General features: G+C 30.4%; 3 protein-coding genes across 3 annotated transcripts; 2 read left to right on the plus strand and 1 right to left on the minus strand.

The window, feature by feature from the left end:
• Positions 1–10,171: 10,171 nt before the first annotated feature.
• LOC137830209 (Adenine nucleotide alpha hydrolases-like superfamily protein) lies at positions 10,172–11,329 on the plus strand. The gene is made up of 4 exons (XM_068637400.1): positions 10,172–10,527; positions 10,621–10,733; positions 10,839–10,957; positions 11,049–11,329. Exons 1-4 carry the CDS (start codon positions 10,368–10,370, stop codon positions 11,122–11,124), a joined length of 468 nt encoding a protein of 155 aa, XP_068493501.1. The 5' UTR covers positions 10,172–10,367; the 3' UTR covers positions 11,125–11,329.
• A 7,526-nt stretch (positions 11,330–18,855) lies between these two features.
• On the plus strand, positions 18,856–19,978 carry LOC137830211 (uncharacterized). Its single transcript, XM_068637401.1, has one exon. The coding sequence runs from the start codon at positions 19,153–19,155 to the stop codon at positions 19,717–19,719; it is 567 nt and encodes a 188-aa protein (XP_068493502.1). The 5' UTR covers positions 18,856–19,152; the 3' UTR covers positions 19,720–19,978.
• A 1,654-nt stretch (positions 19,979–21,632) lies between these two features.
• Positions 21,633–25,414, minus strand: CKI1 (Signal transduction histidine kinase). Its single transcript, XM_068636217.2, has 5 exons — positions 24,773–25,414; positions 24,255–24,630; positions 23,581–24,158; positions 22,133–23,374; positions 21,633–22,015 (listed from the first exon to the last, which is right to left on the minus strand). Exons 1-5 carry the CDS (start codon positions 25,316–25,318, stop codon positions 21,815–21,817), a joined length of 2,943 nt encoding a protein of 980 aa, XP_068492318.2. The 5' UTR covers positions 25,319–25,414; the 3' UTR covers positions 21,633–21,814.
• Positions 25,415–26,449: the final 1,035 nt, after the last annotated feature.

The following is a 26,449-nucleotide window of genomic DNA, read 5'->3' on the forward strand; positions in this document are numbered from 1 at the left end:
CAAAATCTCAACTTTATATATAAAATCACACACCACTGAACTTCCAATACTGCCCTCCTATGATTGTTAAAAATTAATCTGTCAAGATTGATACCACTTTTCTTCCTTCTAGTTTCATCTCTTTTTCTAATTACTTTTGGAAAAATAATCCATACACATTAACGCTATAAAAGATTATATTATTTTATAAACTATAATAAATATGTTAGTTAATATAATAATATTTTTTAAAATTAACCCAATAGGAAATTGTGATTAATTAATTGACCATATAAGAAGGAGATGAAATTAAACTCCCTTTTATGTAAATGTATTTTTTAATATATTGACATAAAATGAAGGCTAGATTTGACCCCATAAATTAGGGAAAGAGAAGTTGCAAGGCAGGGTCAAACAAAACCTCCTTTTGGAAGGCATGGAGGATTTAGGAAAGTCAAAATTAAGAGAGAAAACATTAATGTGTTCTAGAATTCCTTGCTTTTAAACAAGGAGAACAAGTCATGAGTTATGGTAAATGGGACATAGGAGAAGACAACCAGAAACAACAATGTTGCCAAATGCAACGATTTTTTCGACCAGTAACCTACAGTAGTTGCTGATGATTTTTTTTTAACTTGTTATTGAACAAACAACACTACCCATTGATTCGTACTAAAGCATATTTTGTAACATGTAGCAGTTTTGGAGAGAAAAATGCATTGAATGTATCCTTTGGTGAGAAAAATATACATTATAAATTTCGGTCGATTACGCGTATTCTTCCCACCCATAATGTTTCTATATATTCCTTGTCTTCTAATACTTCAAGGATGTTTTTCCTTTGTGAGATTATTTTCTCAGTTTACCTTTCTATGCTTAAATAACAAAAACACTTGAATATTCTTGTTGACTATACATTTGCATTCAAAGTATTATTGATTTAACAAAATAAGTTATAAACAGAATTTGTTTGAGATGAATTATAATTAATAAATGAATAAATGAAACTGTTCATCTTAAACTAAATATCTTTATGCTAAGCTAAGCAAATAATGTTATTTCCACTAGCATTTATTTCTATCCACATTATTAATACCTTGTCAAATAAATAAGTAAATAGTACAAAATAATTTTATATTGTTAGTTATTATAAAAGTTTAAAAAAATTACTATATATGGTGATTTATTGTTTAATGACATGTAAAATTATTTTATACTTTTGGTACGCAACCTTTTTTTCTTATCTTATAAACACCAAGATATTTATTATTTTATTCACTTAATAAGATAATTAATAGAAATATGGAATATGATTTTCTAAAATTATTCTTATAGATTATAGATTTAAAGTGAAGAATTAACTATACTATACACATAAACATAATAAATTATGAAGTGTACAAAATATCACTATTGATTTTATCATCATGTACTAGGATTACCTACTTTATTCGTGCTCATTTTAGAGGAGCCAAATCCACTGGCTATTGAGATTTAATTATATAAAGTTAACAAGATTAAAGTAAGTAATTTAGCCTTTAATAAAAAAATGTCAAGATATACATCAATTTCGAATAATAAATAAATTGTTGAGCTTGTTAAGTTTATACTGTTTCGGTGTATTTCTAATTAAAAAAGTTTATTTGAAGCTTAAAAGTTTGAGAAATATAAATAGTTTCAGTTAGAAGTTCCAATACATTCGAAGAAAAAAAGTAATGTTATATATTTTTTATTTCATTATTTCGTTTATATTACATTACTTAATTACATGTATAAATATCAAATACGAAGTGATATTTTCATCGTAAAGAGTGCATATGAACATTTTAACAATTTATTAGTGAACAAGACAAGAACAAGTGGCATTATAAATAAACCTTTTGATTGAAAATCCCATTATCGTTTTCTTTAAAAAAGACAACAAAAATGACAGAAGTAATTTGTACAAGTAAATCTGGTGGGTATTCTTTAACAATCAAAAATATTCTTGTAAAGACATTGAAGTGACATGAATATGAATATGAACAAAAGAAAAGGAAAAGAAAAACTTGCTAAATTTGATGATTCATTGCAAATAGCAAAAGGCTATGAGTGGATTTTGGGAGGGTAAAAAGTTAAAAGCCACTCAACTACTTTTGTAAAAACATGCAATAAGATATTCCTTCGAAACTGCCATTTCCAGATTTAAATCTGAGACCTACGATTCTTCACCAACGGTAACAAACAACCTGAGACAAACCAAATTTGAAATCGTGGGCCCCGCGGTTTCATTAGATTAATCCAAACGCGTTCACCCAAATGCAAACATAATCAACGGTGATTCGGCGGATCTATCATTTCTTTCTTTCTTTACTATTATTATAGTACTATTCAAAATGAGATCAAATGGGGAAGTGTAAAAAGAAACATAGAGAGAAAATAATGTTATAAAAATATATATTATATAAAATATTGAAACTAATAAATAAATATATCCATTTGAAACTTCACCGGGCAAATAGTTGTAAGATAAAACGATGAGTGTTTAGTTTTTTAATTGTGTTTATAAAAAAAATAAAGGAAATGCATGCGCAGGCATAGAGAATTATGAACAATTGAGGATTTGATTTCTTCACGTATATAGGGACAAATATTCCCGTGCTCTATCGATTTGCTCACCCACTTGATTTCAAATTTGTTACCCATAATATGATTTTTTTAAAGAATATTATAAAAGAATAGTACAATAATATAGTTTCACACGTTATTTGTTCCATATTATATAGGAGAGAAAAGTGAGGAATGTGTTTATGGTTTCTCGGTCTTGTCTTCTCTGTTTCTCTGGGTGGATTTATCCAACAATTAGGAAGCAATGTTGCCATATGGAAGCTTCTCAAATTCAAAAAAAAATGAGACCTTTCTCTTTAGCTTTTCTCTAAGCAAATTATCAAGCGGGGCTCACTCATCATATATCCATCCCAAAATCTTAACTTGCCCCCAAAATCTTCTGTTAAGAACAAACTATGAAATTTTCATTAAAACTAATAAGAGTCCAAGATCCTTTACATCTATATTATTTCATATATATATATGTATATATATATATATATGTATAAAAGGAAGGACAAAGCAGGAAACAGAAAAACCCACAACAAGACAAGTTTATATTATGACCATATAACATTCAAATGTTTTGAACATGTTATTTTTAACACCAACAAAATACTCTTATACTAAAACAAAAAGCTATTCAAACTGTTGCAATTAAACCAATTTAATATTAACTATTTACTGATGACGTTTATTTGATATGTTGTAACACTTTTTTATTATAACTATTCAATCTTACGAAAAAAAATAATACATATTGTTATATTTTATTTGAAAATTTGATTTTTTATTATATAAATAATTTGATTTGATTTAAAAAATTGGTGTAATGCTAAATAGTGTTTTTATAATTATGGAGATTTATAAAGGGTAAGATGGTATGAGTTGATAGGTATTTTTAAAGTGTGGTACTGTGGTGGTGGTGGTTGATAAGGAAGTTATTCGGTTAGATAAGAAAATTCCATCAACGTTTGAGTTTGGTTTAAGTTGGGCATGTATAGGTGAAAAATTGTGCTCCTACAAAGAAGGGAACAGAGCATTCAGGCAATGTTTGGAAATTTAACTGTTTTGATTAGGAGTGAGAATTAGAAGGCATGGTAGGAAATTGAACATTAACGTCTTACCTTCAAAGTTCATGCAAATATGATTGAGTTGAGGTGGAGAATAACGTAATTAAACATGATGATGCTCTTTAGAATAACTCTTGGTTATAATTAGCATTTGGAAAGGAGCATATGGGCTAAATGTATATTAGTTTGATTAGTAATTGATATCTGGGGTGGTGTTGGGTGTTTTCTCTCCCAATCTTGAAGCAGCTTCATGTGGGCTAGCTCTCATTCATTTTGTTTTTTTCGTTGGTTTGAAAGAAAGGAAATTGAGGCAATTCATTAAATTGAATAGATAAGAAGACGCTGTACCCACCGAAAAAGGCACCAAGCATCGCACTCAAGTCGACAAAGACGGCTACACCAGATAAATGACACGCCGCGGAATTATGCACCTAGTCACAATATGAAGCCAAGTAAAACCTACCAAATAGTTATAAATTAACATGATAAATTAAAATTTAAAAATATTATATTACAAAGTTGACTTTAAATTTAATTCAATTCCATAAAATCGATTTATGAGGTGAGGTTTACAATGAAATGTTCGCCGAGAGTGACAGCTCGTGCATGAGATAACATATTATGGGTGGTCCGATAACGGTCCGATAGCGGGTGACCTGATAAGCCCACCAAACACTCGTTAGGATAAACTTTAAATGACTCTGATACCATGAACTTTAAGTCTAACTCAATCCCATAAAACCAGCTTATGAGGTGAGATTTGCACACACTTATATACCATGAAATGTCCTAATGTCTAGTCGATGTGAAATCTCTAACAGATTATTTTTTTCAATCTAGACCGGTGTAAACAAGTCTAGTTTGGATTTAGCTTGTAAAAGTTTAAAATTTAAGTTTGACTCATTTATTTGTTAAAAAAATATTAAGTTGAGTTTAATTTGTTTAACTCATTTATAATGTAATTAAATTTGTTTTTATGGATTTTTTCTTAAACTATTTTTTAATATTATCGATATAGTATCTATTTTTTTTTTTCAATACTAGTCTACCAATAAAAAAGTATACATGAGTTTTTTCGTCGGAACAATTATTAATGTGTTTAAAAAAATAGTAATTTACAAATTTAACTTAACGTCTAAACAAAGCATAAATATATAAGCTAATCGTGAGCGTTTAATGTCAAAATTTTAAATTCAGGTCAAGCTCATCTAAATAATTAAGCCTAATGAAAAGTTTGAGTTTTTTACTCAACAAAGGAGCAATTAAAATGTTCGACTCAAAATAATGTACTAACACTATATGTTTGTTTTTAAGGTAGCATTGTTCACGAAGTAAGAAAAGTGCATATTTGTATTAAGTGATATTGGGGAAGTCTGAGTGATATTTTGGGGGAAATAACTTTTTCTTTTCATATGTGTAACGATTTATGAAGAAAGACATGGAGGTATGTTGGAGATCTCACATCGACTAGAGATAAGGACATTTCATTGTATATAAGTGAATGCAAACCTCATCCCTATGAGCCGATTTTATGGGGTTGAGTTAGGCTTAAAGTCCACTTCTTAACAAGGTAGGTTGTTTTTTACGTTGTTATTTTACGTATGGTTGTTTGGACTGACTTTGCTTTGCTCTGAATTCTTTTGTTGATCCCTTATTCTTGCTCTCTCTTCACACTCGTAATGGGCTATAACTCTCTCTACCCTTGGGCCAAATGCGATATTCTTCACGAATTTTCCATCTTCACTACTTCTGATCAAGTCGAAAACTTTCGTCATGTCCAAGCCTTGAGTCGTTATGGTATTGAAACGCATATCGTGGTCATTCCCTGTTCTTATGATGACCTTGTTTGTAAAAATTGTCAAAATGAAAAACTGCTATGTTTTTTTTACGAAACTCTCTTTACTAAGTTAGGCGTTCGTTTTCCTTTATCACTGTTTGAACGAGGTATTCTAAACATGATGAATGTCGCTCCCACTCAACTTCACCCAAATAGTTGGGTTTTTGTCCACGCTTTCCAAATCCTTTGCACTCATTTTGTTATTGATCCCACATCGAACATGTTCTTCTATTTTTTTGAATTTAGACCTTCAAAACGGACCTCATGGGCTTCTTTAAACGGTGCCTCTGGCCGAGGTCTTCTATCCCTGTTTCAATCTTCCTACAAAAGTTTCAAAGGAAAATTTCTTAAAATTACCCGTGACTTCCCTAATTCCGATCTCCTAGAGGGGTTCCCCTTGTACTGGTCCTCTTGTCCTAAAAGTCAAACTTCTCGTGCTGCAGACACCTTTGAAAATTATGAAATTGATAACTGCAAAATGCTCGACAAATTGGGTGTCATATTTGAAATGCCCATTCTTTTAAAGCTCAAGTCCCGATCCACTGACGTTAAAGTCTATATTGGTACTTACACCTTCTACTTGACTTTTCCTTGCTTTTATACAATGATGTTAACCTCTATGGTCTTGCAGAAAATGCCATGTCTCTGAGCAGAGCTGAAATGCGACGTCGCACCAAGAACAAAGGAAAAACGACCTCGGTTGCCGCTACCATAGACTCTGAGAAAACCACCACCATTTCTCTTAAACGCCCCTGCCGAGACCCTAATCTACAAATATCCGAGCATCTGAACTTGGAAGCGGCACATTCTTCCCATCATCACTCGACTTTGGCGAACAAGCATGTTAGGGTAGAGAGCCTCCTTGCACCTCTTCTCCCCACCTTATCCTCTTGGACAAACTTCTTACATTACTTGGGTAAATTAGCACAAAGTCATCAGATCCAAGAGCATCAACTTGAGGAAGATGTGGTGTCGATGAAGGTTACAAATATTCGTCTTGAGGCTCAACTTACTGCGACCAAGCGGGAGAAAGATTACCTACATTCAAAGTTGCAACAAGCTTTGGCTGAACTGGCTCAGAAGCGTGAAACATTTGTTGCTTCTAGAAACCTGCTCCAAAGCAAAGTTCAAACTCTCGACACCGCCCTCGAAGCTACGAAAGAAGAAATTGATCACGAATTCGTAGATGGTTTTAGTGCTGCTTTTGAACAGTTTCAAGTTGTTTACCCTGATCTCGATCAATCGAAATTTGACCCTTTCAAAGTAGTTGTTGATGGAAAAATAGTGGAAGAGTAATCTTAATGTCATGTCTTACTCTCCTTTTTGTGTCGAACTTTGAAATTTTTTGGTTTGTATTTATTTGCATATTATCCGCGCTTTTGCCAGAGTCTTATGTATTGTCGCTTCTAAAGTCCTTTACCATAGACATTTCCCGACTTGCTTGTTGTCCTTCAACTATTAACGATTTAATATGCCATGTATTGTCTTCTTTATTTCTTCTTATGCAAACGATGTCAAATTCCTTCCACTTTATATTGTGGGGACTTCATCATGCAGTGCGCGAACTTCTTAAATTGTATTCGAATGATATCGGAATCCCTCTCAGTTATACTGTGGGGATTTCATAATGCGCAATGCATGGCCTTCTTAATTTAACATGGTATCTGAACATGGTCAAAATCCCTCCCAGTTATACTGAGGGGATTTCATCATGCAGTGCAACCTTTTGAAAATTTCTTTCAAAAACAAATCTCAATCTCTATTTCAAACTCTGTAAAACTTGTGTTATTTTGATTTGAAAGAAATACTATATTTATAGCACTTGAAAACTAGTCGTTCAAGGCAACATTAATGAGCTAAAACAGTTTTGATCTCATTCAAAACAGTTAAAATAGGTTTTCAAAAAACTGTTATGAAAACACACAATCAACCAGTTGAAACCACGATTTAACCGGTTGAAGTGGATAGAAAGTTACATAACCAAGTCAAAAACAGTTTCAAAACCTTTAAGCCAACTAAGTGATAAACAACTTATTATATCGATAATTTATCAAGACCATGACTAAAATTATGAACAAAGCATGTGGACCCAAAAACTTTGGGAGGTAAAGAGTGGAAAGGGTCATGTGAAAATAAAATAAAATGAGGAATTTTGTCATCTAAAACTGAAGATGGCATGCGATTAATGAGATAACATGCACTAAGAACAACATCACCCCAAAAACGCTAAGGAACACCACCATGGATTAAAATAGTACGAGTTGTTTCAACAAGATGTTTATTTTTGCGTTCAGCTACCCATTTTGTTAAGATGTATAAGCACATGAAGTTTGATGGAGAATACCATGAGAAGGCATAAAATTTTTAAAAGAATGAGAAAGATACTCACGTCCATTATCACTGCGCAAAATTCAAATGGAAATCCCAAATTGATTTTTAATTTCATTGCAAAATATTTGAAATATAGAAAACAACTCATAACAGTTTTTCATTAAAAACACCCAAGTATTTCTTGAATAATCATCAATAAAAATAACAAAATACTGAAATCCTAAATTAGACTTAATATGACTTGGTCCCCAAATGTCAGAGTGAACTAAGGCAAAAGGAGATGAAACATGTTGTAAGACACTACGAGGAAAAGAATGTGTTTCCCTAACTGACACGACTCACACAATAAACTAGATATATTAGACAAACTTGGAACAAGCTGTCGCGTCTTGGCAAGACTAGGATGGACCCAACTGAGCATGAACGAGAGAAGAAGAATCCATAATCGTGTCAATATGTGCAGAGATTTGTAGTTGATAAAGTCGTGTCAATCATCCGTCCCAAACTCCGGTCCTGTAAAGAAACAAAATCTTTGGTAAAAGAAATAACACAATCAAGGGAACGAGTGAGACAACTAATGGATAATAAGTTAAATGGAGACCCAGGGACATAAAGAACATTATCAATAGATAAAGAGGGAAAAAGATTAATAGTACCAACACTATGTGATGGTACCCTATATCCATTGGCCATGGTGAACGAAGGTAAATAACCTGTAGTAGATAGGGAAGAGAAAAAAATTGATTACTAATAATGTGATCTGTGACACCTGAATTTAGAACCCAAGGGCCAAGGGAATTAGAGGGAGTGAGGCCAACAAAAGATATACATGAATGTGCAACAAAAGCAGTGGAACTAGGGTTCTGACGATCCTCATACCATTTAAGAAATTCATTGAAAATAGTAGACTGGCCTGGGGTATCAATTGAAGTATGGTCCACAGTAGCAGCGGAAGCGGAAGAGGGAATGGAAGAAGTCATAGAAGATAAGGACAAATATAGTCACCGACAATTGACAGTAGGAGCAAAAATGAAGGCTCCGACGAGATTCTGACGGCGTCTCCGACAAAGGTCTGACGGCGTCTCCGACGAATGTCTGGTGAGGCGGTGGGGCGGTGGTTGGAAAATTTCAATGAACAGTGAGTTCACAAATAAAAATTGAACCTTAACCGTACGCTCTAGATACTATATTAAAGTAAAAAAAAAAAGAGTATATTGAACACATAGGATTAGTTTATGGCAATTGCTTCCTGCACCATATAACTGCATCCAATCACAGGGGAAAAACCGAAAATACCCTTAAGAAAATGGGGTACATATAAAATTACATTTCGGACCCCCTTTTCTGGAACACAATAATCTCTTCCGGATAATTTTTTCCATAATGTATTATTTTCAGTTCCGGATTTTTTTATCCGGAATGAGATTTTGATTTTTTTTTTCCAGATTTTTATATCTAAAACACAAAAATATCTTCCAGATTTATTTTTTTGGAATGCATTATTTTCAATTCCAGATTTTTATTTCCGAAATAAAGGATATTTTCAAAAATTTTGAAATTACGTTGGGTGCAGGTTCAAAAATGTTGAGTGCAGAAAGCATTTACCTTGAAAAAAAAAACATATCGACTAAACCCATTACATAAATATAAAATATATAATATCTATAATATTTAGATATTATTTAATTATATCTAATAATAATATCTGACCATCGTAAACAATGCATACTGTGTAAAAGAAACTTTTCTCATATGAGAATGATGTAGAGATAGCGCTTTTCATAATTGTGATCACGACACCATCGGTTGTTAATTTGAGTTATCTTAGCTAAGATTGTTATGTACGTTTTCCATAGCCACTGCAAATTCAACAAGCTATCCAACTCACTTTCATGCACATCAATTATTGCTTTTTCCTTTTTCACAATAATTTGTTTCTTTCACCTATCCGAACTAAAAATATATATATTTTAGGACTGATATATTTTGTTTATCATGTTGCATTATACGGATAATTTTAAAATTTAAATAAATAAAGTTTATTTGACACTTTAACAATAAAAAATAATCACTTTATAACTGATTTTAAATAAAAATTATATTATAATGAATATTACTTTATAATCGATTTTTGAAATAAAAAATTATATCATTGTCCAATATAGATGGATAAATGGAATTTATACAATAAATTAACGATATCTTATCAATTATTTTAATTAAATGTGAATAAGTAACATTAACTTAATTATACTTTTATTTGATCCATCTAAATTTTGTTTGGTAGCTTATGATTTTTCACACTGACTTGACAAGTAAGCACGAATGAGATTTGAAAAGCAGAGCAAAAAATTCATGTGCTGTATTTTGTTTGTTTTCATGATTCAGAAGATTAGAATTCAGAGGTTTAAACAAGAGGAAGTAGTATCCTAAAAAGTGCATGAACAGTGAGTGACGCTATAAAGTCCAACCCCACTTCATTCTTTTATCTATCATTCAAAGCCAACAGCATTTCTGAAGCTAGGCATACACAGAAATAGAAAAGTTGCTGAGAATAACTAATGGAAGGGAAAGAGAGAAAGATCATGGTGGCTGTGGATGAAAGCCAAGAGAGCATGTATGCACTCTCTTGGTGCATCACCAATCTTCTTTCTGATACCAACAAGCTTGTGCTCCTTTACGTTAAGCCACCCTCTGCTTTCTACTCCTTGGATGCAGCAGGTTACTTAACTAATTTCACTTTACTTATTGTTTGTACCTTATCTTAAAATCAGGCTTTTCACTAACTTGGTAACTGTTGTCATGATTTTACAGGGTATATCTTTTCCAATGATGTTATTGATGCTATGGAAAAGTACAGCATGCACTTGGTTAATTCAGTAATGGAAAGAGCTGAAGCTACATGCAGAAATTTGAAGGCTAATAATGTAGATCTAAGATCCACCTTAATTATATGCTTGATTAGTAGTCCCTTTTGGGGTGGTTTGTTTTTGCCGTTCTATTTTTGATTCTTTGAATTTGGGATTTTGCAGGTGAACATGGAGAGGGTAATTGGGATAGGAGATGCCAAGGATGTAATATGCAGTGCAGCCAAGAAACTAGAGGCTGACACCTTGGTCATGGGAAGTCATGGCTATGGATTCTTCAAGAGGTAACAGTTAACAAAGATTATTGATTTTATTTGTGTATGGAGGCAACTGCAATATGAATGACTAAATCGGATTCTTGGTTATAATTTGCAGAGCAATCCTTGGAAGTGTGAGTGATCACTGTGCCAAACATGCTGAGTGTCCTGTTGTAATCGTGAAGCACCCATAAGAGAGATTGGTTTCCTTTTCTCACTGTCTGCTTGGTGAATGGATTTTCTAGACATAGCTTTAACTGCTTCATAGTACCTTACCTTCTTGTTTCCCCACAGTTTGTGTATAGAGGTTTCACTTTTATTTAATCTTTTCCTGTGCTTAAATCATGAGACTGTATGAACATATGCTTCTGCCAAATAAATCAGCTTTACCCAAAATAAGCAATCTCAAGTCCTCAAAGAACCACTGCTACAAAACATGACTCAAATCTTATGATCCAAGAGGACTAACCCTTTAATTAACCACTTGAAACCTATTGCGATGGGATCTACCGAAAAAAAATGAAATCAGTGAATCATAAGAAAATCTATAAAATATTATTACACCACCTTCAATTCAAAACTCAAGATTTCTGTGACACTTTTTTTTGGTTTAGGAGCGGATGGAAGGGCTTCTTATATTGGAAAAGGGCTGCTTCTTCATGCAGGCCCATAAATTATAGCGGCACCCCCATAAACTTTATATGGCAATTGCTTCCTGCATCCAACGCTTTTGAACCTGCACTCAACATAATTTCAAAAATTCTGAAAATACTCTTTATTCTGGAAATGAAAATCTGAAATTAAAAATAATGTATTCCAGAAAAGTAGATCTGGAAGTGATTATTGTGTTCCGGATATAAAAATCCAGAAAAAAAAATCAAAATCTCATTCTGGATAAAAAAATCCGGAATTAAAAATAATACATTCTGAAAAAAAAATTATCTGAAAGAGATTATTGTGTTCCGAAAAAGGGATTCGGAATGTAATTTTATATGTACTTTTTAAGGGGTACTTTTATCTTTTCTCCTATAATTAGGTACAGTAATATGGTGTAGGAAGCAATTGCCACTTTATATTTCCAAAAATACACTTATGTGAAAAAGTTAAAAGAAATTGAAGATTACATCGTTTGGAAGTATGTTAGCTTTTAGATTATGTAATTTTTTCAAAAGATATATTCTAGATTAATAATAATAATCAGTACAGAAAAATCAGTGCAGAGTGAAATACATCTAAAAATTAATACTTTTCATCATTCAATCACAAACTTAATATAAAATGCTCTCAGGTATATATACAACCACAAAAAAATTTCAAATGAAAATCCCGTTTTAGAGGTGCTTAGGCTTGGGATGCTGGGGTTGGATGGGGTGCACTGAGAGAGAAATAGGAAGAAGAGGTAGGGTAAAAAATCTAAGTAGGGTTTTAGGGTTTTTTTTTTTAACTAAAAGACAAAAATATAATTGTACAATAAATATGGGATGACGTAAGAACTTATGGGGTGCATGAAGCAGCTTGGAAAAGCAACTTAATTTTGTGAGCAATCCAAGAGAAGGCATTGCACTTTGCACTCCCATCTTTTTAAAGTTGCACCTTTTATGAGAGGTGAAATAAAAATTTGTCCTTAAAAAAATATATTATAGATTATACATTTTCGTATATATTTTTTATTCAAAAAATACATTTCAGAATGTATAATTTGAAATGTATTAATATACAGGATTGCATAATTCAATAATACATTATAGAATGCATGAAATGTATTCCCATAATCAGAAAATGCATTTTAAAGTGTGCATTTTGAAAATATATTCCAAAATATAAAATCGAAAATGTATTAATACCTTTTGACATGCACATTTTGAAATTAAATTTTGGATCCATAAATACATTATACAATATATTTGCATATTCCATAATGTATTTTCAATTCAAATCCATAAATATATTTCAATATACACAATATGAAATACATATTTCTGAAGAATAAAATTAAAAAATCAAATTTTATGAGAGTACATCATGTAATGTTATAGTTGGCCTAAAAGTTTTTCGAGTGTAACTCAAACTTCAATATTTTGTTTAGATATGGTGGAAAGGGAAAGAAAGATGAAAAAGTGGGGTTGTTTGATTTAGAAAAGTGTATACATTTTAGTAGAAAGTGATATGGAAGTTTGTAGTGAATTGGATTGATATGACTGAACAAATTTAAAAATTTAATTATAATAAAGATTATTATTTACTCTTAGATTATTTTTTAATAATATGTGTCAATTGTATTTGAATGCAAACAACTTTTATATTTAAAATTTATAATTAATTAAAAAAATAAGTAGGGAAAGAAATTTAATATTTATTAATTTATTTTTAACATATTAAGTTAATATTTTATGTATAATATATTGAGTCATATATTTATGTTTTTAAATATATTGATAATCATAAATGAAAAAAAAAATAGAATTAATTTAAAAAAATAGGTGGATATTTTTTGAAATATTCATACAATCGATTATACTCACCCCTTTTTCTTTGTCTTCCTTTTCACTCAAATCATGTCATCCAAATATAAAGTAAGAGTTATTTTTTTTTTAAAATGATTGCCATATTTTTAAATTTGCTTTCAATCTTTAATTGCAAATTATTTATTAAATTATTGTAATCAATTTATATAATATTTATTTTCAATTGATAATTCAGTTAATATATTTCATATTTTTAAGACATTGTTGATCTTAAACTATTATATTTTTTTTTATTAATTTTACTTTTAAAAAAGTTCCACCGAAACAGATGTTACTCAAATTTGATAAAACAAGACAAAGAAATGACTGCAAAAGAGTGGAGTATACAGAAGATATTAGAATTATTAGGGATTAAATATGTATTCAATCTCTAATTAAACTATAATTTTTTACTCCTTATAAAAAATTCAACTGCTTTTAATAATCTTTTGTTTTGTTTAAAGTATTTTGGACACTGCGTTAAATATTGAAATAAAGATACTTAGCACTTTAGGAACCAATAACATTATAGAAAAATGATTAGAGATAGTAAAAAAGAAATTTCAATAATTTATAAAAGATAAAAAATAAATTTAAGGCTATCACTAATTATGTAATAAAGTTTTTGTGGGAAGAGTAAGATAAGTAAGATATTTTTTTTATTAGAAGTAACGTGATTGTAAATTGTAGACCAGGGAATGAAAACAGGCAGTGTTTTGGTACTGCAGGACAAACATATCTTACCCTTTCAAACAATGAGCATCTATATATTTAGTTTGAGGTAAAAAAAAAAAATTGAAGTTTCAGATTTAGTTTTCTTTTTAAAAATTATTACCAATTTTTAATAATTTTAATTTAAAAATGAATCTCTTTTATTCTACATTTCAAAATAATAAAAAAATAGACAAAATTTAAAAAGATTATAACACACTAAACTCAAAATATTTAGAACAAGTAGAGATTTTACCTTTGGATCTTGCTAAACAGTGTCTTAAAGACATTAGTTATGAAATTAAAAAATTAAATTCATATAATAAACGTATGTAAAATTTGAAAAATACTTTTTTGCATCTCAGTAAGAAATATCTCTTTTAATTTCTTAGTTTGGCACCGATTGGCCTTTACCTTTTAATTTGAGTAGAGTTCATGTTTCCATAGAGCAAACCAAGTGGCAAGTGTGTATATTTCTTTTGGGCTGTGTGGAATCTCTAGTTGGGCCTTAGGGAAAAGTACTTCTTACATCACCAATTGACAAATTATTCTCCCATCTTCCTATTTTCTTCTTGTACCTCCATATTTATTGTACAAAAATAATTTTAACCATTTTAATCTACATGAAGTATAAACTTATATTTTTAAATAACTTCAGTTGCAGCTCCTATCTTCCTTTCATTCACGACATTTTCATCTTTTCCAACTTCAGTGTTTTTGAGAGAACAATTACATTATTTCACATGTTTTAATTTATTTCATAAGATAAATTCACTCTTATATGAAACATCATAAAAATTCTATCAAAGAAAATAACTATGGTTACTCTTGTATTGGTTCCATGAAGTAAGATGTTATTGCAACCTGAAGCAACCTCATAATCAAAAGTTTCACCGAAGATAATTTTTTTAATTTTGTACTCCATTTTTTACGCCTTATTATTATTATTATTTATTTTTTTATTTTGTGGTTTTTGGATTATAGAATAGGCGAACAAAAACACAGTAAAAACACTATAAAATTTACTATAACTATCAACGTATATTACCAGCCATCATAAACAACTATCACCACTTAAAAATGAAAAAGTAAAAATAACATTTTTCACCGTACTAAAAATGTATAGAGGTACATGGAGAATTTGTCCATCTATTTTGCTATTTTAGACGTAGGTCAAACTATCAAACTTTCTTCCGAGACTATTGTCAAACTTTCTTCTAATACTATTGTCAAACTTTCTTCTCTTTTTTTCCTTCAACATTCTTTATATTTTTTTCAAACAATTCTTTTACTTTTATATTTCCTCTCTTCAAGACTGATGATTATTTTGGGTATAATTACGAGGTAAATAAAAGTTATATATATATATATATATATATATAATATGAAAATGAAATACTTGTTAGCATGAAATATGAGATGTTTTGTGGTAAAAAAAATAAATTTTCCATATTTTAAATTTTAATATTAATATAAATTATTCGTTATTCCGTAGAATAATTAATATCATTATAATTTTAATAATGTATTTGGATAGAAAATTTTAAAACTAGTAATTACTTTTCATACATAATTTGAAATATTTTATAATAAAAATATAATGTTTGAGTAAAGAGTTATAAAAGAGATTTGAAATTCTAAACTTACACGAGATTAATTGAATTATTTAACATTAATAAAAAATTCATAATTTTAAATTTGTAATTCTCCTCTTTTTTTTTTTTTCAGTTTAGTCTTACTCTAAATGATGTTAGCTTGATTAAGGACAAAACATTTGTTAGCTTTATCACTTTTTTTTTATAAAAGCTTTATCATAATTTCAAATGCATCTATTTTCTGTTTATGTAAACTAATGTTACTTCTAGTTGATGTCAATCAATATTAATTGGAGTTATGTAATGGAAAAAAAGTAGATGAAGATTATGTCTCTATCAATGTTAGTTAAGATTTCACTTACCAACAATAGGATGACTATTTTTTCGATTATGATTTTTCTATTAATGTTAATAAAAGTTGTTATTTGAATTTACAATGTTAGGATTTTGTTGCTGTAAACCAATGTTATTTGTTTTTTTTAGGATTTTCTTAGCCATTGTAAATAATATTTTTTAGTGGATGTAAACTAATTTTTTTTATTAATATTTGCCATTTTTTTATGTCTGCCAAATTTTTTTTAATTAATGAAATTATTTTTATTTTTTTTTGTTTAAAATTGAATTTTTTTCTAATGTTGATTGAGAAAACTTTAACTAATATTTATTATATTTTTTTTTACTAATATCAACTCAAAAAATTTCAACGAACATTGATAAAAAATTTGACAAAAAAACATTAATTAATGTCATTGTAAAAATAAATTTAATAAATATCAATACAGATAATTATGACAGAGATAAACTAAAAGTAATCTCAACTAACGTCAATAAAAAAAATTCAATATCAATTGAAAAAATTTAGTATTTTTAAAATCTAAAAATAATATTATTCAACATTGACCTAAACGAATATTTTTAAATTATTATCAATTATTTAATATTTAAATAAATTTTTTCACTAAATGATAATTAAAATATTTTATTCAAAATAATAAAATTAAAATTTAATAAGTTTAATTAAAAATATTTAGAAAATAAAATAATTTGAAATAAAAGTAATTATGTATTTGAATATTTGAGAAGATAACAAATAGTATCTTCATAAAAGAAAAAACAAAACGCATAATGTGACGTAATAAATCTAGTTATGAATAGGGCATTAGACACAGATTGTTTTGAAAAGTTAGATTCACAATCAGCATATCATTTTGACCTAAATAAAGGTTAACTGTTTAAACCAATTAATCATTTGATTGATTAATAACTTTTACATTTCATATATTTTAATTTCATCTTGTTAATTTAACGAAAAATATTTATGACGTCATTTAACCACACTCTTCCAACCAATTTTAACGACGTTGAATGGTGCATATGTTAAAGGAACATACAAATGAAAATTAATCAAATAAGTAATAAACATTATCGTTAAACTACTGCACAAATGGATGAGAATCAAATTAATGAATAAGAGTTGTGTCATTCTTCTATAAATTGAAAGAGAAAATAGTTTATATATAATATTGTGTGAACAAATTATATTATTATTTAATTAGAAAAATTAATAAATGATGAATTTATTAAATTTTATCATAATTCGTAAAAGGCGTATTTACTATAAATTTGTAATGGTTCAAATCTAATTTATTTTAACGTTTTTACACAATTGATATATAAAACTTGTAGTTAAATTAAATTACTTTTTAATGTCTAAAAGTGGACAATGGAGAAGTAATATAATAATATTAAGAATCGAGTCAAACCTTGCGTTTAAATATAATATTATATGATTATAGTGAATTAGCAATTATTAAACATTTATAAGGCTTACCACTTGAATATTATAATATATTTATATTTGTCAAAATATGATAAAGAATTTGTATTATAAATTTTCATTATAAGATTATGTAATTTGTAGTTACCCAAAGTAAAGGAAGATACATTTCTTGCTCATTATAATAGAATTAATTCTTCTATATATATAGAAGAAAAAAAACCTAAAATACTATTACACAAACCTAAAGCATAAGTATGAAGTCTAGATAAACATGAAATTCATTATGAATGTTAAGCAATGGTATCAAGTCACATCCTCACCAAATTGCATGTGTAAATCTTTATTCTTTTTTAACAATGAAATCCAAAAATTACCGTAATCCTAACTCTTTTCTCATCTAACTAGTGTCTATTATTGTAATCTCCGAGGCTAAGTTTCCAGAAACTTTCGCCTTGAATCATGCCACATTATCCATGGCTACAGAAGGTCAAGCTCACAACCAAACCAATTCGTCATAATTGCGGTCGTTGATGGTTCATCATATTAATGATAGCGTACGACATACACCATTATTAATTAATGCTATACATACATCTACATTTTATCTCACCATCATTACCCTTCGAAACAAGGTCAAAAGAAACTTTTCCGTTACAATTACACCACATGGAAGCAACAAAAACTTCATTTTAATTCAGTAGGACGTCCCTACCACTACAACGAAAACATCTTATTACACTTTCAAAAGTTGTATTCTGAACTCTAAAAAAAATAATGTAGTTAATAAACTTATTTTAAATGATGTATCGATGTCCGATGTCCAATGTCCAATATTCGTATGATACTTTTGTGGGGTATGTATCCGTGAAGTGTCTAATTCAAAAATTATTTATTATATTTTTGACAATTCTAGTACAGTTGTAACACAATTTTAAAAAGAAAAAATACATTAATTTTTTAAAAATTCAAACTTTATTGTATAAATTATTATTATGATTATAAAAATAAGAAACAAATTATTATGAACCAGTCATAAGAAAAATCTTTCCGCTCCAAAAAATAATCTAAAACATACTTGTGCACATAAATCTTTATTGTCAATTTATATAATTCATAATTATATAATATATAGATCTGTATCCCATGTTCAAGAGATTTTACGTATTTTTGTTTCATACCAATATCCTGTTAGAGTGTTTAGGATGCATAGTGAGGATACAGATCTTAAAGGTATAATTTATATTAGCTTTTGATTCGAAAATGGTGAATTGATTACTTGTTTAACTTTGACCTCAATCAAAATCGTGATCCCCGGCAAGAAATAAGGATAAGAAGAAATGAACTAAACTGTGTCATTGAGTAGTTTAAGGAAAAAGAATTGATGTAGCAGACATGTTATACCCCAAGTCAAATTTGGAAGTGACATGGTAACAGACACAGAGGCCAAACTCATCTAATTGAAAACTACCGAGTCCACCATTATGTGCGTCACAGGATGTAGCGGTTTAACAAACATCAATTCCTTTACCAAACGTGCCCTTGACGTAGGGTTCCAAACACCAATATAATGCAACCCAAACCCAAACTCCTTTGCTTCAACTCAATCTAAGTCACACTCATTGATTGTGAGAGATGGGGAACCAGGTCTCACTTCGTCCCTCCGATGGCAGGGGCAAAATCGTGTTGTGGGAGGGTTCGGTGCATGAAATTGAGCAATCAGTGACAGTGGCAGAGCTGATGCTGGAGCACCCAGAACAAGTGGTGGTTGAATTGCATTCGGCAGTTAACCAGAAAAGGCCAACGCCATTGCCAGCTGATAACAAGTTAGAAACAAACAAGGTGTATCTGATGGTTCCCGTGAAGCGAGGGAAGCCCGTTGGGTTAAGCGGGGAAGAAACTCGACGCATTCTCTTCATCCTTAACTCTGCTCTGCATTCCAAGTCTCTTGTGGGGTCCTCAAAGTTTGTTCCTTGGCTTACGCGTTTGTGCCAAAACACTACAATTGTGGAACCAGGGAGAAAGGAAGAGGAAAGAGAGAGGTGCCAGTTTTCAGAACTTCTGCCAGAAATTTTAGAAGCGAGGCCGGAGTATTTGAACAGGCAGTTGTCGGGAAAAGAGTGGAAACCTACTTTGGACACCATTAAGGAGAAGAACATTGACAGAAAACACTCTCACTGGTTGTTCCTCAGGACTTTCTAGTCCTACACATTCAATTTCTACCAAACTTTTACATGCAGTTTTTTAACTGCTTTTGGTATTTAGTTTAAGTTGGAGTTTCTTTTCGATAATCTTGTCAAAAAATATGCAGAGAAGGTTAAATAGATTATCGAAATAAAACTCTCATACTTGTTAAAACAGTTTTTGTTTTTGAGTATATGCAGTTAATTAGGGAAAATGTTGGTTCCTTTATGTGGTTATTGATCTGTAATTAAATAATATAGAAATCTTTTACATGGCATCACCTGGTTCATAAATCTCAATTAATGATTTTTTATATATTTTTATGAATATTTTCATGTTTTAATTACATATGTTGAAAAATTAATAGAAGTGTTTCAAGTCATATAAACCAAGATGCATCTTGTTGTTGTAAATATAAACTTTTAGACTTTTGTAGAATAATATTTATGATTTTTTTATGAATAAATGATAGTTTTGTTTAATTTTCAAAATAAAAAAATCTGTTAACCAGTGAATCTAACATAGAGTGAGACCAAGCCGAAAATATAACCCAGTTTGAAATATAAATCAAGCTAAGAGTTTGAAGCATAAAGTCAAACCCGGACACCCGTTTTCACATCACATCCCTTCTATTAATATCTCAAGCCATGCACTTTTGCATTTGTGGAAACTATATATGAAATAGGAAGATAGGTTCAACTCCATAACAAATTACATGCTGCACTAGAATCTGATGGTGAGAAAATTTTAATTAAAATTTTTGAACTTAGCATTTTAGTCTGATTGGAAAAAATGAAAAAGCTGGCAAATTAATCTCTAAAATAAAAAAGTTAAAGTAAGTAACAAAACGTAAGAGTGCTTCTTCCTCCACCTCCATCCTTCTTCGGCTACCTCTATACACTTTTAAAATTCCAAAATTTTCATGTTAATGTTATAAGAATCTTTAAATGGTTCTATCGAGTGTTGAATTATTTCATCGAGTGATGATGCATCTATATACTTAACACTCAAATCAGTAAAAATATTTACAAATAATATGAATAAATGAATAATAAGATATATAAACATATTATGAATCTTGAATTTTGTTAGTTGAATGTGCATCAAAATTAAATTTAAAGAGTATATTATATTAGGTGAATGTTTGATTTTGCGTTGGATGAAGACAAATGCATATATATGATTTCATATATATTTAAGTCATTACTACTTTGCATAGCTTCTATTACTTATGTTTAAAGCATGTATCCGACATTCCAAATAGCGTACCAAATTGAGAGTGCACGTTTTCGCAATTACAAATGTTTTACCGATCATTCCTTTGTATCACAGGCTCACCATTTTTTCTTAAATCTAAAGCAAATACACGTAAATTTATAGTACATAAAAATTATTGTGTTTTATTTCCTTTAACTTTTGGGAAAAGTGATTATGATTGCATATGCAAAAAGCATTGTGGAGCATACCAAATATGGTGATGACCATTACAAGCCTGTAATAAGGTTGAGGCATCTTTCAGTGTGGGTTGGCACCCTCACACACAAGAAATAATGCAAAAAGAGTTAAACAGTGTGACTCCTACTTAGTTGGTTACTCACAATAATAAGGAAAATTATTCTCCCATGCAGCAACCTAGAACCACGGCTTATAATGCACTTCAACCATGACAAATTCTTTGGATGCAAAATTACTAAAAAAACAAGAATAGAAGGAAGACGATTCACGCTTCTCTTTTGCTAATCATTTGACAACTATTCAATGAAAACACTTGCATTGATATCTGAACCTAAACAAATAATAGAGATGATGAAGTTAAAGTTCATTATATGCATCTTACAAAGCATATAAAAGTAAGGATAAATAAATTGTTCTTAATAATAATAATAATAGCATAAATAAAAAATAGAAAAAATTAGAAAAAATGTCGGAATCACTTTAATGTAAATACATTGTCAAACATATTAACTTCACTGCAAACTGTACATAAAGGTAGTTAAGTTTCAGCTTCTTATTCTTCAATATATACATGGGCACAAATATAATCAGAAACAACTTATGCTACTTCAATATATTTTGACTTCTACTGATCCTACAGAAAGACATGTTCATTGTGTCACCCTTTACCATCTATATATGTGATAGCTTTAAGTAATTCCTCTCTGTTAATCGGTTTCACCATATGATAGTCCATTCCACTCTCTATTGTTATTCTTTCTGTTCCAGCAGTCAACGCAATGATAGGTATGTGAATATCATAAGCTTTCTCTATCCTTCGTATCCACTTTGTTGCCTCAAGCCCGTCCATAATTGGCATCTGTTGAAACAATTGTGGTCATTTGATGTTATGAGTTATAAAATAATAATCATGATTGTAAGTTGTTCCAACAAAATCAAAGCATAGATAGAAAAAGTCGTAGTGCATTGTGATTACCTGACAATCCATTAAGATGTAATCATAAGGAGGATGAGGAAACTCCCGAGGTAGACCCTCATCAACTAGCCTCACTGCTTGTTCACCATTCTCACATTGCTCCACGGTTGCACCAAGAGAAATCAAAGTAGCCGATGCTATATTGCGCAAAAATGAAGTGTCATCAGCAACCAAAAACTTCTTACCCCTCAAGGGTTTATGACACCCTGATGAGTTTCCAACCTCTTGCGTTTCTCCTCGATGAACAAGAGTTATTTTTGCCTTGAATGGTCGTTTTCCCTTCCGAATTTGTTCAGTAGTTTGAAATGTACTTTTATCAGTTGAAGACACTTGCGATCTGTCCAGTAGAGGAAATGTGTATTTTGACAAACCTGGATCCTTGCAAGTCTTTAATGTAGCTCTCTCATTAGTCATTTCCCTCTTAGCTCTACTGGAATTGCTTTCCCAAGCACCACCAAACTCAGGAAGGAGCTTTATGGTTTGGAACAAACGAGTTCCATGAAATGGTTTGGATGTGACAATGTCATCTTGATTAAGGGCCTTGAGGTTGATTCTACGCATAAAGGGCTTATCCAACCACACAACCTTGCAAGGGTTGCGAAGGTCTTTCTTGAAGTTGGATACAATCGTGTAAAGCTCAGAAAAGGGTCCTGCATTTGCGTCAATCACAATAAGGATGAAGCAGGGAGAAGCTCCCATATCAGTTTTCTTGAAAACTAAAGGCATGAGCTCAGTTCCCTCCAAAGAAACTCTCGTGGCTATGTCAAGAGAACTATGAGGTGTAGAGCAATAACTCAAATCTGAAGACCCTGGAGAATTATGGCCACTAGAATGCTTAGCCTTCTGCTTGATCTTCCTAAGAGTATAAAACAGACTTTTCTCTGTAGTCACAACTTTAACTTTGATCCCTAACCTCTCCAGGAACCTCCGTGAAGTCCTTTGGCGCTCCTCATCAACAATCAAAAGAACCACAAGGGAAGCCTCAGGCTTAGGACTAGAGCTGCAAATACGTAACCTTGGACTCATGGTACAAATTCTAGAAGAACCAGAACATGAAGCGTGCATAGTTTGCTCCTGACCTTGCATTCTGTCTCCTGATCCACAACCAATACCCTCCCTTCTGCTACCATCTGATGGTGCCTCATTCTCACATACAGTGAGAAGCACATTGAACTTGAAGCATGTCCCTTTTTCACCAATATCCTTCTCAACAATTTCAATATCTCCATGCATCAAACGCACCTAAAGAAAATCAACATTTTTTTAATGAAGAAAAGAGTTTAACAAGCATGCATTTTCAATGTAACACTTTCGTAATGCAATCTATCACATACATAATCTTTGATATAACTTTTCAAACAGATACCATAAAAACCAGAAAATTGATGAAACACTATGTGGCACAATGAACACATGATTCACAAGTGTTGGCAATAAGTAATACTTACCAACGACTGCACAATCCCAAGTCCCAAGCCAGTTCCTCCTTGACCAAGAGCTGTGTTTTTTATTTGGACGTAATTCTCGAAAACAGACTTGTAATTCTCTTTAGGAATTCCTTTTCCCGTGTCATCCACTTCAAATATAAAATCCATAAAATGAGGATCTTCTTGGATTGAACGTGTGGATTCCACGTCACTACGTGCTTCAGTTTCGTTACAAAATAAGCATGATAAATATTTCTTGGAACCCAATTGGTTAAAAGTCACCGTTGAGTTCTGCAATAATTTTGGCTTCCGAGTCCATGCGCGTACTGCTATGTGTCCCTCATCAGTAAATTTCACAGCATTGCTCAGTAAATTACACAAGACTTGTTTTAGTTTGCCCCTATCACCTTTCACGCGAGAATATCCCACAACAGAACCATTACAAGGGTCCAACACCAGATCTACACCTTTCTTCACAGCCACAGGATGGTAGAAGTCAACTACATCTTCTAGGAGATGGAACACATCAAACTCCTCTTCCTCAAGTTGCATTTTTCCTGCCTCTATTTTGCTTGTGTCTAGTATAGAATTCAACAGTCCTAATACAGTACAACATGTCATAAATCAAATTTAGTAAAATCACACCACTTTTAATCTAAAATCTTAAACTAAAGAGTTTTGTAAAAGTTACATACCTAGTAAGTCTTGGGTACAACCATTCATTTGTTTCAAATTGGTCTCCAATTCTGAACCGGGGGCTACCAACTCTGAAGATAACTCTATCAAACCGGTGATGCCTGCGAGAGAAGCACGAACATCATGGCTGGCACTTGCAAAAGCGGCGCTCTTATTCATATTCTTTTTCTCGGCTTGTTGGGTGGCTTCACACTGTTTGATGAGTGAGGCACACAAATGCATTTCTCGCCTAAAGGCTTCACAATTTATGTATAGAAAACTGAAGAAAGCTACAAATATAGTGACCATCGTTATCACAAACACTATCAATCCCTTTTTCTTGTAATTCTGATAAATTCTCCCATATCTTTCTTCTGGGACACCCAACACATACACCTGTAATTTGATTAAAGAAAAAAAAAAGAACTTTTCAGTACTGAACATTTTTTTTAATTGAAGTTATATCAATATTTAAATTAATTTATCGTAAATAGCTTCATATGTGATTCAATAAACTTGTACAAATATAAAAACGTACCGATTCTATTCCCATTATATCAATAGTGTAGCAGTGAATTGAATATGCAGTATCCCGAATATTGAAAAAAGAAGCAACAGCTCCATCCTTGCATGAGACAGTGCCCTCATTACTTGTGGGATCACCATTTGCGTCCACTGATTGGAACGAAACTGTATCATTAGAAATTAGGAAGTGGGTGAGTTGAATCCCTTCCACAACAATTTTTTCATCTTTGGTAGCTAAATAGGACGTTGTGCCATGTTGTTGGTCTATGCGAGTGACAAAATCAGTTATTGGCGTTGCAGAAAAGCCAAGAGAGATCACTCCTCTTGTCATGATTCCAGCTGAAGTGAGGAACAAAAGATCACCATTGTCCCACTTGGTTCCCAATGAGGAAAACCCACTTGTCACATTAAGTGCTTCCCCAATCCAACTTGCATTCATAAAAGGGTTAGATACTATGTTTGTGGCTTCACCATGAACCTCTCCAGTTTCACGATTCACAGGTTGAGTGTAGATTTTGTTGAAGGCACCCCAACTTGATGATGATGAGTTGGAGTACATAGCTAGAGCTTCATCATTATGAGTGTAGTAGGAGAAAAAGAGACCTTCTACCCCTATGTATGAGATTTGGACCAAGTATGGAACCGTCTGAAATGCTTCAAACATTAACGGAGCCACCTATAAATACAAACCAAAAACTTTAAACCACCCAAAAATTGTTTATAAAACACTTGTTTGATATGAAAATGACAATTACTTTGGATAGAAATCATTACTAGACTAACATTCAAGATTACATAATGTTTGGAATTTGTGTTGCAGCTGGGTAGGAATCCAAATACAAGCCTGTCCATCTCTTTAAGATAATAAAAATTATTATTATTATTAAAGTAATAAATATTAGTAAAAATTAGATTAAAATAATAATAAAAACAATAAAAAACTATAAGGGTTGTAAAATGTAAAAACAAAGATTAAAAAAATCTTATTACTAATACTTAGGTAATTTCTTACAAATAGATTATTTGTATCGATAAAGATAAAATAAATAACATAATAGGACGTTAAAACTAAAAAAAACTATAAACATGAAGAATATTTCAAAAAAATATATATAATAAAAATATTATTTCTATAATAATGTTAATTATTTAGTTATAATAATAATAATAATAAATATAACTAATATTATTATAATAAAATTTAAATAGCATAAAAATACGATTTCAATAATATTATAATTAATTTCTTAGTTAATATATTATAATATTATAAAATTCGAGTTCTTTATATTACTTTTGTTTTATCGTAATAATAGTAGTTATAATAATAATTATAAGAATAATAATATTGTTAATATTAATTTTATAATAATAATTATTATTAGTACTATAATTAATATGTTTATATAAAAAAATATTTACTAGTTATACTTAATATTTATAGAAAAAAATATATAATTATTTTAATGAAATATTAATTATAGTAACTATAATAATAATATTAATATTAAAATATTATAAAGTTACATTTTTTATATTAGTAATATACTAATAATAATATATTTTTATAATTATATTTAGTTCTAAGTATTACTATTATTATGATTATTAAAACAATAATAAATATTATTAATATCAATAATTTTATTATTATAAGAAAATATTAATTTTATTATTAATGTATTATAAC

Source organism: Phaseolus vulgaris, chromosome 7 (assembly GCF_051622355.1).
Source record: "Phaseolus vulgaris cultivar YP4 chromosome 7, ASM5162235v1, whole genome shotgun sequence".
Classification (NCBI taxonomy): Eukaryota; Viridiplantae; Streptophyta; class Magnoliopsida; order Fabales; family Fabaceae; genus Phaseolus; species Phaseolus vulgaris.

What these genes read in the sequence shown, in the direction of transcription:
- LOC137830209 (XM_068637400.1), top strand. Translation starts at nt 10,368, where the DNA reads ATGGAAGGGAAAGAGAGAAAGATCATGGTGGCTGTGGATGAAAGCCAA. An exon ending in CTACTCCTTGGATGCAGCAG is followed by an intron (nt 10,528 to 10,620) that starts GTTACTTAACTA and finishes ATGATTTTACAG; the next exon opens with GGTATATCTTTTCCAATGAT. An exon ending in GGCTATGGATTCTTCAAGAG is followed by an intron (nt 10,958 to 11,048) that starts GTAACAGTTAAC and finishes TATAATTTGCAG; the next exon opens with AGCAATCCTTGGAAGTGTGA.
- LOC137830211 (XM_068637401.1), top strand. Translation starts at nt 19,153, where the DNA reads ATGGGGAACCAGGTCTCACTTCGTCCCTCCGATGGCAGGGGCAAAATC.
- CKI1 (XM_068636217.2), bottom strand. Translation starts at nt 25,318, where the DNA reads ATGTACTCCAACTCATCATCATCAAGTTGGGGTGCCTTCAACAAAATC. An exon ending in ATATAATGGGAATAGAATCG is followed by an intron (nt 24,631 to 24,772) that starts GTACGTTTTTAT and finishes ATCAAATTACAG; the next exon opens with GTGTATGTGTTGGGTGTCCC. An exon ending in TTGGGATTGTGCAGTCGTTG is followed by an intron (nt 23,375 to 23,580) that starts GTAAGTATTACT and finishes GATTTTCTTTAG; the next exon opens with GTGCGTTTGATGCATGGAGA.